The 12312-nt window shown below is 38.3% G+C and overlaps 1 protein-coding gene across 1 annotated transcript in view; it reads right to left on the bottom strand.

Moving 5' to 3' along the window:
* LOC124082587 (gamma-interferon-inducible protein 16) overlaps nucleotides 1-12312 on the bottom strand; it is a 46798-nt gene that overhangs the window by 18428 nt on the left and 16058 nt on the right. The window contains 1 exon segment of the mRNA XM_058574127.1: nucleotides 12191-12305. Within this exon segment, the coding sequence (XP_058430110.1) occupies nucleotides 12191-12305 (115 nt within the window).

Raw genomic sequence — 12312 nt, 5'->3', positions numbered from 1 at the left:
AAAGAATCCAGAAACTGGCACACATATATAAACAACTGATTTTTATGTTTTCAAATGATATGTATGAAATACATGCACTGTGTTGTATGACAGTAAGCCTCAATAAACCTATTTTAAAAATAGCAAGAATGGATGCCGTTCTCTAAGAATTTCAGAGACAGCATATGAACTCTGAAGATTTACTATTTCGGTAATAATGAACATCTCAGTTGGGAGCTTTTGCTTATCTTTTGTCCAAATATCCTTTACTGTACTATAGTCATTTTATTTTTCATTGAAAACGACATTTACATCTCTCCTTATTTTGAAGGTAGGATCTCCTTTACTGGTGTAATCTTATGTCTTTGGATTTCTTATAGGGTGACTCCAGTGTTGAGAGATCGATATTAAGAAATGCTGTTACTAGCTGGCCTGGAAAACCTCACTGAAGAGGAACTGGATCGGTTTTAGTTTTTCTTCCACATGAATGTGAGATCACCAAAGGCAAACTACAGGTTACAGACAGAACAGTTAGCCAACTTGCTGATTCAAAATGCCAGTGTGGAGTCTGCAATCTGAAGACCATTTGTATCTTCCAGAAGTTGAATTGCTTGCATGTGGCCAAGTCTTCAGGACGAGAAGAAAGTCAGTCTTTTGTTGGTGTGACTTAAAAACCTGACAAGAACAACTTAGAGAAGGAGTAGTTTATTTTGGGCTCTGGGTTTCCGAAGTGTCAGTCCATGGTCAGCCAACTCCATTGCTTTGGGTCTGAGATGAGGAAGAACATCATACAAGAAAGATGTGATGTGGGAAAAAATTCACATCCGTGGCAAGTCAGGAAGCAGAGAGTGAGTACAAGGAGATAGGGACAAAATATTAACCCTAAAGGCATAACTCCAGTGACCTACTGCCTTAAGCTATACCCTAACTCCCATAGCTATCATCCAGAACAATAATCCTTTCCAAGTATTAATTCACCAAATGGACTAATCCACTGTGATTAGGTTACAGCTCTCATTTAATTTAAACAATTAAAATTTAATCAATTTACCCTCGAATAATACTTCACTATTTCACCCATGAGTTTTGACAAACACTTCATATACAAACCATGATATTGCACTGGGGTCCCCCAAAGCACATATTCATCTCACAATGAAAAATGCATTTAGTTCATCATCAAGAGTCCCCATAGTCTCAACTGTTCCAGCATTGCTCAAAAGTTCAAGTTCAAAGTCTCCTCTGAGATTAAACTCTTGTTTGTGAGTGCCTATAAACATAAAAGGTAAGTACTTATATGCAATATGTAATGGCATAGAGCAAACATTTCCAATCCAATGGAGAGAGCGACCAGTATAGAAAGAAGGGATTAGGACCAAAGCAAGACTGAAATTCAACTGCACAAATAAGTTTTCTAGCTCCATATCTGTCATCTAGGTCACATGATGGCAAGATATGTTCTTTGAAGGGCATGTGCTGTCCACCCCATGGCCTTGCTGATTGCAACCCACATGGCCTCTCTTAGGCTGACCCTGTCTGCAGCCAATGGTTTACCTGGGTTTATGTTCCACCTTATTGTTACCTGTTAATCCCAGGAGTCTCCTCTGCAGCTTTGGGTGTCTTCTCACCCATTCATCCACAAACATGTCCTTGATCCCACTAAGTATGAGTGGGATTGCTGATGTGATTGGGCAGGAGGACATGTTGATTGTCTTGACCTCCCTTGAATGTTTTCTATCCTATATGTCAACATAGAAGGGGGACTTTCATCTGCATAGCTCTCTGAAACCAGTTTCATGGAATGAACTTACCATAGCAAGGTTAATTGAGTATCTTCCTGAAGCAGATATTTTTCTGTAATTTCAACCACTTTCTGTGTTTAAAAGGTAGTGATAAGAAACCTATTAACTGGTAAGACATTTCACTGTACTCTGAGATTGTCCTAAGAAGTAAATTAATGTAATTATTCAATTATTTTTTTCTATTAAATCCAAACCAATCACTTTATTCCTTAGGAATGTTTCTATCAGAAATAATATCTAAATTTTACTTACGTATTTTACTACTGTGTCCTTAAATAATTGAAAATGACCATCTTGACATATGATAGTTTTCAAAGAATGACTGGAAGTTTAATTTTCATGATGAAATATAATTTGCCCATGGAGCTGGGGAACCTAAGTCAAATTTTTGAGATTAATTTTTTTTTTTTTGCGCTTGGAATTGAACCCAGGGGCTCCTCATCACTGAACTACATCCTCATCCTTAGCCTTTTTTATTCTTTCATTTATTTATTTATTTTTAGTTGTAGGTGGACAAAACATCTTTGTTTTTATTTATTTTTGTTATGTGGTGCTGAGGATTGAACCCAGGGCCCCACACGTGCAAGGCAAGTGCTCTACCACTGAGCCACAACCCCAGGCCCCTTTTTATTCTTTTTTAAAATTTTGAGATAAGATCTCACTAAGGTGCCAAAACTGGCCTCAAATTTGTGATCCTCCCGCCTCAGCGTCACCAATGGCTGTGTTCCACTATGTCTGGTTCTAAGCCAAACTTCATAGTTGCATAAAGGTATCACTAGGAGCAGCCTGCATGTGATTCACTCATCCTTACATTTATCCATTCTAGTTAAAATGGACTCTTTAAGATTCTGCAGATAAATTAGCGAATTGAAATTTTATACAGTTTATACCCAAACTGGTGAAATATTTTTCTTAAGAACAAGTTAGTGAGTGTAATAACTAAGTTCTCTGAACTGAAAGGATAATAGCCCCTCCCCCCAGAGTGTTATTACTTTCCATAAATTACTGTAACAAAGATCCACCATTGGAGGTCTTAAACAGCAGTCATTCATCATTCCACTTTTCTAGCAGAATTCGTCAAAGATCAAGAAGTCAGTAAGTTCGATTACTCCTGAATAAATATCTGTTCCATGTCTTTTAAGTAACTTATGGTGGTTTCCAGGAATATTTTGGCTTGTGGATGTATCATTCTGATCTGTACTTTCATCTGCACTTGATGTTTTTGCTGTATATATCTGTCCACATACACATTTTATTTTTTTAATAAGGACCCCAGTGGTCATCTTAATGATTTCATTTTAATTAATTGCATGTACCATGACCCTATTTCTAAATAAGGTCACTTTTTTAGGTATTAAGGGTGAAGAATTGAGCATAAATATCTGGAGTGCTACTGTTCAACCCTTGATAGTTTACTGTTCATCCTACAAGTGCCTATTCCCACATACAAAACACATTCATCTCATCTCAACAGCCTCCAGTCTTCACTCATTCAACAGAATTAACCTAGTCCAAACTCTAAACCAAACATCATCAGCATAGGTAGGAATAAGACTCAAGATATGGTTAATCCCACAGCAAAAATCTTCTCCATCTCTGAAAATTTTTAAAAGATCAGTTATAATCCTGTTACCCACTTCCAAAATTTTATAGCCTGACAGGCATAAAGATAGGTATTTCCATTAAAAAAGGGAGGAATTAGAAGAAGAAAGTATGGGTCCCAAATGATCAAAAAATTAGCTGGGAAAATTTCACTAGAGTTTGTAGGCTTGGGAATGATGCTCTGACTCCACACTCTAGTACTTCTGTACATACTGGCACTGTTCCCTGAGATAGTGAATGACTATGGACACTAATGTCATTCACAAGTGGTTGTCCAGAAACACCCTGTGCTTTCCTCATTGGTTCTGGTGGTGTGCGAAAACTGTTTGATGTCCTTTAACTTACAGATGCATCACTCCAATCTCTGCCTTCGTGATTACACGGTATTTTCCATGTGCATGAGTTTTTTAAAAGGCACAGTCACATTGGATTATGGCTACCCTAATAACTTCAGATTATCTTGTTTAGCTTCAAAGGCTCTATTTCCAAGTGAGTTTGCATTCATAGGTCGTGCAGCTTAAGACTTCAACTTATATTTGGGGGATATAATTTCACATTCAATGGGAAAATACTATTCATGACAAATGGTAGTGAGATAACTAGTGAGTAACCTGAATATGAGTTAATGAAATTGGTCCATTTTCACTCACATATACAAAATTAATCCCAAATGGATCAAAATCCTAAGTGTAAACTCTTAGGAAAAAAGGTATAAATCTCCAGGATGCTGGATTTGGCAAATTCTGGATCTACCTGTGATTAAAATGGGCTCGAGCTAACCTAGTTAAGCACATTTCTTTCGGTCATGCTTTGGTAGCTAACCCTCATAGGTTATAAAAACAGTTTCATACACAAAAAGTTGGGTTTCATACACAAAAAGATTGATGTGTGTTAATTACATAAGCTTTTGTTATCAAGCAAATAAAGGGTCCTGTCATCTGCTACTCAGGCTCTAGGAATCCCAGCTCTATAAGGTTTTAGGTACTTAGATGATCATAATGCTGGAAGGATTGATTGTGTCAAACACACAGGTACAGGTGCAGAAGTTCACTGGTTTTGTAGCCAGAATTCTTCAGGATTCTCAACCATATTCAGAAATAGTCAAGAAATAGTCAAGAAACCAACCAAGCTACCCATTTAGTAGGTTCTTATACCTTTTACCAAAGGCAAGGGAACTTATCTAAAATCATATAATTTGTGACATTTATTTTTACCATTAGCAATATTCATAATATTGGGTTGATTTTCACAGGTTTTTTTTTTTTAGAAATTCTGACATTATTATCTAACTCATAAAATGCTCTTCTTGATGGAGAGGAGAGTGAGAGGATTGAAATACCTGCTTCTGGAGAGTGAGTTCCTTATTAGAATTTCCTCTGGCCACCCCCAGAGTACCCCTTTCTTCATAAGAATGCTGGCAGAGCCTGGACTCTGCAAACAAATTCCAAACATGACATTGTCACTTCCAAAATTTTTATAATATAGTATTCATATTTGCATGTCATAACCTCTATTCTAAAGCCATATATGATCATTAATTAATCAAGATTTAGATTTCATAAAGCTGGATATAAATCTTGTCTCTAATATTCATTATTTCTGAGATTTTGAAAAGATTTTTAACCTCTATGTACCTCAATTTTCTTTTGTGTGAAGTGGGAGAGAGAATAACAACTTCATGACTCTGTTATGAAGAGTGAATGCGATAACCTACATAAAGAACACAGATTTTAGAATCAGCATCTTGTAACTGCTCAAAGTATAAATATAGTTATTGAAATATAATTATTGTCATCATCATTCCACATTCTATGCAGAGTTTTGAATGTCTGCTCTGATCTATATGTAGCCTGTTAAGGGAAACCCCAGTTCAAACAGGTATGAGAGATACCTTATAAAATATGTATCATCCACTGGAGGTCCTGTGGATCAGTTCTGAAAGTCTTGGGTCAAGAAGGATCTTGATGTCTGAAATTTGGAAATCATCTGTATCCTATCAATCACTAAAGCAAGAGTAAATCCGGGTAAATTAAGGAGGAACTGGTGTGAAGGCCACATATACCTGTGGGGTTTCATGATCCTATATTACAGTATTTAGTGCCGCTTATATGGATATATTTAGCTGGTCTTAATTTAGAGAGTAGTGAGGCTATTTATAATGAATTCAAGCATTTATAAACATGATCTCTTTATCAGAACATACAGAATGTTAGCAAGGGTACAATTACAGGACTATATGAGGAGGCAAGTATAATGGGATCATGCAGTTGGTCAAGTAAGAGGTCAGTTGACATGACAGCTTCATGGAAAAAGTTTTCTAGAATAGTTAGAATAGAATAGTATAGAAAGAGTTTTATAGCTGGAAGTGTGAGAGGAAATGGGTTCTTGACTTTATATTATAGAAAATGGAGCAAAAGAGGAACAAAAGAAAAATGTTAAGAGAAAATGCCCCGAGACCGTGGGACTCCTAGCTAGGTCCCCAGAACTCTCTCTACAGACAACCTGATAGATATTTCCTCATTGGAACTGCATCCACAGTAGTGTAGATTTTGAGATCTGCTTGAGAACTTCAGGAATCACTATTTTACAAGCGCAGGAGGGCATATTAGTAATCCTCTCCAGAGACTGAACTGCAGGATGTTGTGCAAGGCTAAGAAAATGAAATCGTTTGAAAAAAAAAAAAAAAAACAGCACAAATTTGGGTCACTTGAATCTTTGATTAGTGCCAGCTGTTTCATGCTGTCCTTAGACAGTTCTCTCCCTCATCTGCCTTCCTCCCAGGGAACGAGTAGTTATGTGGCAATCTTGAGACTCTTCCCACCGATTTCCAACTTTCTATTTCATTAGGCAGGGGAAACTAGAGTTTCTTCTCATAAATATGTTACAGATAATGAAGAACGGTGGTGGAGTTATCTTCTTGTTCTTTTTATTATGTTGAAGAGTGATAGAAGTTCCATCATTAGCAGCTTCTTGTCTAGCAGATGGGTCCCTAGGCACCAAAGCCCCCTATGAGAGTGTCAAATGGGAAAGGTGAGTCGCTCAATGACTTCCTCCTTGGCTCTTCCCAGAGTGCCAGTGGAGAGATGGGATATTGGTTGAACCATCTATTATTACCAATTACTACCATTTCTTTACTGCACCTCCTGAATAGAAGGAGATCAGCTTTGAAGTTGCTTGTAATTTCCATAGTACGTGACACTTTAAAGTTATTGATAGCTGACATATAGGGTATAAACTCAATATCATTTTTGAATTCTTCTTGGAATACCTGTAAATAAAATTTTGCCCTAGTTGCTCTTACTTGTGACTAGGATCCATGATTTCAATAATTAATTTCCTTGCCTTTCTGAATTAAAGACAGTTACCACAAGTGAGTCATGGACTCAGCACTTCAGGAGTGAGGCCTTTAAATTCTGGAAGAGCATTGAGGCTCCAAAGGCTCAAATACCTGGTATATACTTTTGAGGGGCCATTTTTATTTAATATCAATACTTTAAAATACTGTGGGAAATTGCATTTGAAATTGCAATAAATGGGCCAATTCTCAAAAAAAAAAATATGAGGCAAACCAGGGAGAATGTTATGTGACTCCCATAGGTACTCTGGGTTTTCATGATAGTTTATTAAAGACTAGTCTACTGGGGCTGGGGTTGTGGCTTAGGGGCAGAGTGCTCACCTAGCATGTGCAAGGCCCTGGGTTCGATCCTCAGAACCACATAAAAATAAATAAAATAAAGGTATTGTGTCCAACCAACTATAACTAAAAAATAAATATTAAAAAATAAAAGACTAGTCTACTGCTTCTGTGATACATTGAGCTGATCTTATTAAGGTTAAGAGTAGAGAGGAAGAAGAGGGAGGTCAGAGAGGATCCTAGTCCAGAATCCACAAAGGAGAAACGTGATCATGACTCCTAAATCTCCTTTACTTTATAAGAAAACAAAGTATGTGGTGTGTGCCCTCTGATGTTTCTTCCACCAGATAATATACAACTTAATGACCCAAATAAAAAAAAAAAAAGTCAGAAAAATTCTCCCAAATCCATCCTCTTCAAGTGGTACTAAAGGATCAGTGTGCATTGGCCAGCTTAGCACCTGGGTCTACTGGGGTGGCCTGGACCCTGGTGATGGCCTGGTGTGGAGGCAAGGATGGAGCGTGTGCCATTGTGTCCTGTCTGGAACCCACGGCTGTAGATGAAAATCTGGTGCCAGTTGTTATATGAGGCCTTACTTGGGTCTCAGGACCATGGGGCTGACCTGGAACCTGGGTCCACAGAGGCTGTCCTTGAGCTTGGGCCTATGGAAACCAATCCAGGGCTGGGTCTACTGGAATGGGACTAGACCTTGGGTCTTTTGAGCTGGTCTGTGTCCTGAGTGTGCAGGACCATAGGACTACAGTGACCAGCCTGTGACCACATAGTGCCTGGTTGCCAGCCTTTTGCCTAAAGCTGTGGGTACCAATCTGATGCTGCCTTGGGTCTGAAGCTGTACACGGGGCCAACCTGGCTCTGGACTGGTCTGAAACCTCGTGTGGGCTTAAAGGCGGTTGCTGCTCTTTGTGGCTTGGCATTGACCATGCCTAGGGTCTCCATCTACAGAGGTCGGCCTGGAGGCTGTGTGTGGGGGTACCAGCTGATGACTATGGCTCAGGGGTCTGCCTGGTGCTGGGATTGGTCGAAGCTTCGGGCTTGGGGATCCAGGTAGTGCCAGGGGCTGTCCAGAGCCTAGTGCTTTGGTTCATGGCTACTGGCCTGAAGTCTGGAGCTGTGGTCACCTGGCCAGTGTGGTTTGATTGGACAGGCCTGGCATTGAGGTCTGAAACACAGTCCAGTGCTCATGTTCTCCTTCCCCTTTGTGGAGTGGATCACTCTCCGTACTGGACTGCCTGAGAACAGGGCCGGCGGGAAGATGCAAGGAGATGTAAAACAGCCCTTCCTGCTCTCTTCATTGAATTTCTGTTCTACTCCTGGGTGCTTAATATTTAAGGATTTTCTAAATATTTTTATTAATGTATTTCTGTTTGTTCATAAAGCATACTGCATAACATTTCAGCCTTGTAAAGTGTACCAAGTCTTCTATTTCACCAGTATCTTTCTCTGTCCTTCTCAGGCTTTTGTAAATATTTTCTCTATGTTTTGGTTTTCAGCAGTTTGGCTGTGATGCTAATGGTTTGATGTTTTTTTTTTTTTTTTTTTTTTGTATCTTGATTGCTTAGAGTTGATTGATTCCTGTTTTTCAGTAAGTCAATGGCTCTACATGTATGTAATTTTTAGCATTATCTTTTTTTTTTTTTTTTTTTTTTTTTTTTTTTAAGAGAGAGTGAGAGAGATAGAGGTAGAGAGAGAGAGAATTTTTTAATATTTATTTTTTTAGTATTTGGCGGACACAACATCTTTGTATGTGGTGCTGAGGATCGAACCCGGGCCGCACGCATGCCGGGCGAGCGCGCTACCGCTTGAGCCACATCCCAGCCCCTAGCATTATCTTTTTAGAAATCTTCTTTCATTTTCTTGAGTTTAAAAATACTTCAGTGAGTTTTATTTTTTTTTTTAATTTTTTAAGTTATATATGGAGATTCCTCTTTCTTTTTTTTTAATTTCTATTAGTTATTGACAGACCTCTATTATTTTATTACTTATATGTGGTGCTGAACATCGAACCCAGTGCCTCACACAGGCTGGGCAAGTGCTCTACCACTGAGCCACAACTCCAGCCCTTCCTTCCTCCCTCCCTCCCTCCCTCCCTCCCTCCCTTCCTTCCTTCCCCTTACTGGCATAAGAGGGTTCTGTTATTTTTGCAATGTTCACTTACCTTCAACTTTTTTCTCTCTGTACCTCTGAATAGACAGTATAACAATTTTTACTTACTCTGTCTTCTGCAGTCTTCAATTTGCTCTTAAGCTAATTCAGTTAAGTTTTAAATTTTAGTTACTAAAATGTTCTGTTCCGGAATTTCTATTCACCTCTTATAATTTCCACTTCTCTTGTTTAGATGTTCACTTAATGTTATAACATATTTAACTCTAATTATTTTAGCCTGTCTTACTTTTCATTTTTGCACATATTGACAGTATCTGCTGGAAATCTTTGACAAACATAAGACCTAGGCCATCCCAGGATCATTTTATATTGGCTAAAAGATGGGCCTAGTGATTTTAGAGTATGTATTTAAATTTTTAATAATGTCTCAGGAAAACTTTGGATCATTTTGAAATCTGCCATTTTTCAGGTACTGATTCTGGCTATTTTTTTTTTTTCATAGTTGTTTTAATTATTGTCTGAGCATTCACAATTGTAAGTTTATTTTTTATTTCTTATTACAGTTAATTGATATGAATCCTAAAAAATTTCTTTGCTCAATATTACTTCAGTAGAACTCAGACTATCTGAATCAGTTGAGGCTCAATTTCAGGCTTTGTTAGGATAGACAGAGACAGTTGTTAGTCTGCTATATAACCTTTGCTCTTCTTTTATTTTTCCTTAAAAATGTTTACAGTTAACATTTATTTTGGGCGCTGGGGTTGTGGCTCAGCGGTAGAGCGCTGGCCTCACATGTGCAAGACCTTGGGTCCAATCCTCAGCACTATGTAAAAATAAATAAGTGAAATAAAGGTATTGTGTCCAACTACAACTAAAAAATAAGTTAAAATTTTTTTTTAAAATTTATTAGTTCTTCTTAGTTATATATGGCAGTAGAAATCCTTTTTGATACAATTACACAAGCACAGAATATGGAATATATCTTATTCTAATTAAGACCCCATTCTTATGGGGTTCTATTGTGAACTGAGCTGTTATAACCATTGATGTGGTTATATGTCAATCCTAAGATGTAACTTTCCTGTTTTGTTAGTTTGACACCCAGTTTTTACCAGATGGGTCACTATTCCAGCAATATCCTGTATTTTCCACACTATTTTCACATTTACCTTTCTTTTCTGTTCTCAACCCCGAAGCAGATGCTCTCTGTAGATGTCACATTTTCTCATCCCTTAGATGTGCAACCGCAGGACTCAGCTAATAAGTGGGATCCGTCTCTTTATTTTTTCCTTTTCTCAAGATGCCAGCTCTTAGGTGTCATGAGAATGGTACTTTCCTCTTATGCCCAGCGTGACTGCCGCGATTTCCCAAATGCCCATTAGCCTTATCAGAAAATCTTCCCAGGTATCTGGGAGAGTTGTAGAGCTTGCTTTGTGAATTTGAGCGCTTATCTTTAAGTTGTATATTGTTCAAAGCATGAGAACTGTCAATTCATGTTATTTTGTTGAATTATATTATTGCTATGGTGTTATGGTTTGGAAGTGAGGTGTCCCCCCAAAGCTCATGTGTGAGACGATGCTTAGAGGTGAAAATGGGGGCTGGGGACGTGGCTCAAGCGGTAGCGCGCTCGCCTGGCATGCGTGCGGCATGGGTTCGATCTTCAGCACCACATACAAACAAAGATGTTGTGTCCACTGAAAACTAAAAAGTAAATATTAAAAAAAAAAGAGGTGAAAATGGCTTAGAGGTGAAGTGCCTGTGTTATGAAAGCCTTAACACAATCAGCGTGTTGATGTCTGATAGGGATTAACTGAGTGGTAACTGTAGGCTGGATGTGGCTGGAGGATGTGGGCCCCTGGGGGCATGCCAAAGGAGCAGACATTTGGTGAGCTGAGTTGAGTCTCCCTCTACTTCCTGATCATCATGTGAGCACTTCTTTCTACCACATTCTTCTGCCACCATGTTCTACCTCATATCAAGCTCCAAGGAATGGAGCTGGCTGTTTATGGACTGAGACCTCCGAAACTGTGAGCCCCCAAGTAAAGTTTTCCTCTTTAAAATTGTTCCGGTCAGATCTTTTAGTCACAGCAGCGAAAAAGCTGACTAAAACAGTGGATATGCTACTCTTCTATCACCAGAAAAAAAAGACAGTAGCTACATTTTAAATATTGACTTTATACATTTTATTTCTATAGGCAATACTTACTGTCATGTAGAGTAGGTTTTATTGTAAAACCTAAATTCTTTTCTCTTGACCAACAGAACCCTTTCTCAGGGTACAAGCTTGCCAAGCTTAGATGGATTTAGGAATAACTCTGAAAATCACAATCAGAATGCCGACCCCAAGGCTGATAACCTGTGCTCCACCCCTCATGCCTCACAGCACACAAATCAACCACACCAAAGCAGTGCACTATTGCATTAAAGAGAACATATCTGGCAGTTTGTGGGAAAGATATCCTTTTTTTTTTTTTTTAGAGGAGAAAAAGTTTATTTGGGGCTCATAGTTTCTCCTGTCTCAGTCCATGGCTGGACAACTCCATTGTTCAGGGCCCGAGATGAACAGAACTTCATGGCAGAAGAGCTTGGTAAAGGAAGGCTATTCAGCTTATGGCATCCAGGAAGAAGCCAGGGACAAATATACTCCAAGGTCATATTCCCAGTGACCTACTTCTTCCAGCCACACCTACAATTACAAACCTGTAGTCCATTCAGCTATCAGTGGATTAATTCCACAAATGGATTAATCCACTGATTATGTAAAAACCCTAATCATGATCTAAAATCCTTCCTCTGAACCTTGTTATATTGAGGATCATACTTACAAAGCATGAGGTTTTTATTTGGGGGCAGGGGTACTCTTAGATTGAAACTATAATATCCTTTTAAAGATTTTTTATTTGAATTTTTACATTATGAATATTATAAAAGCAAAAAGTAGTTTTACAGAAAGGAAAATAATAAGAAAGTTTTATAAAAGAAAATAACAATTCAAATGTAAAACTCTTAATATGGTTGGGTATTGCCCCTGATGCTATTGTTTACATGAAAGTCTCAACTTTAATCGTATCACTGAAATGATTTATAGGGAAGTTCTGTACTTCAAGTTCCAGGCTTAAATTAGCACTGCTTTCTCTCTTCTTGTTCTTTGCGCTCTTGATGACCTTGAAG

This window comes from Marmota monax, unplaced genomic scaffold (genome assembly GCF_021218885.2).
Source record: "Marmota monax isolate L192 unplaced genomic scaffold, Marmota_monax_Labrador192_F-V1.1 WCK01_AAM20220418_F8-fsc00145, whole genome shotgun sequence".
Lineage (NCBI taxonomy): Eukaryota > Metazoa > Chordata > Mammalia > Rodentia > Sciuridae > Marmota > Marmota monax.
This window is presented reverse-complemented; position numbering and strand designations above follow the sequence as displayed.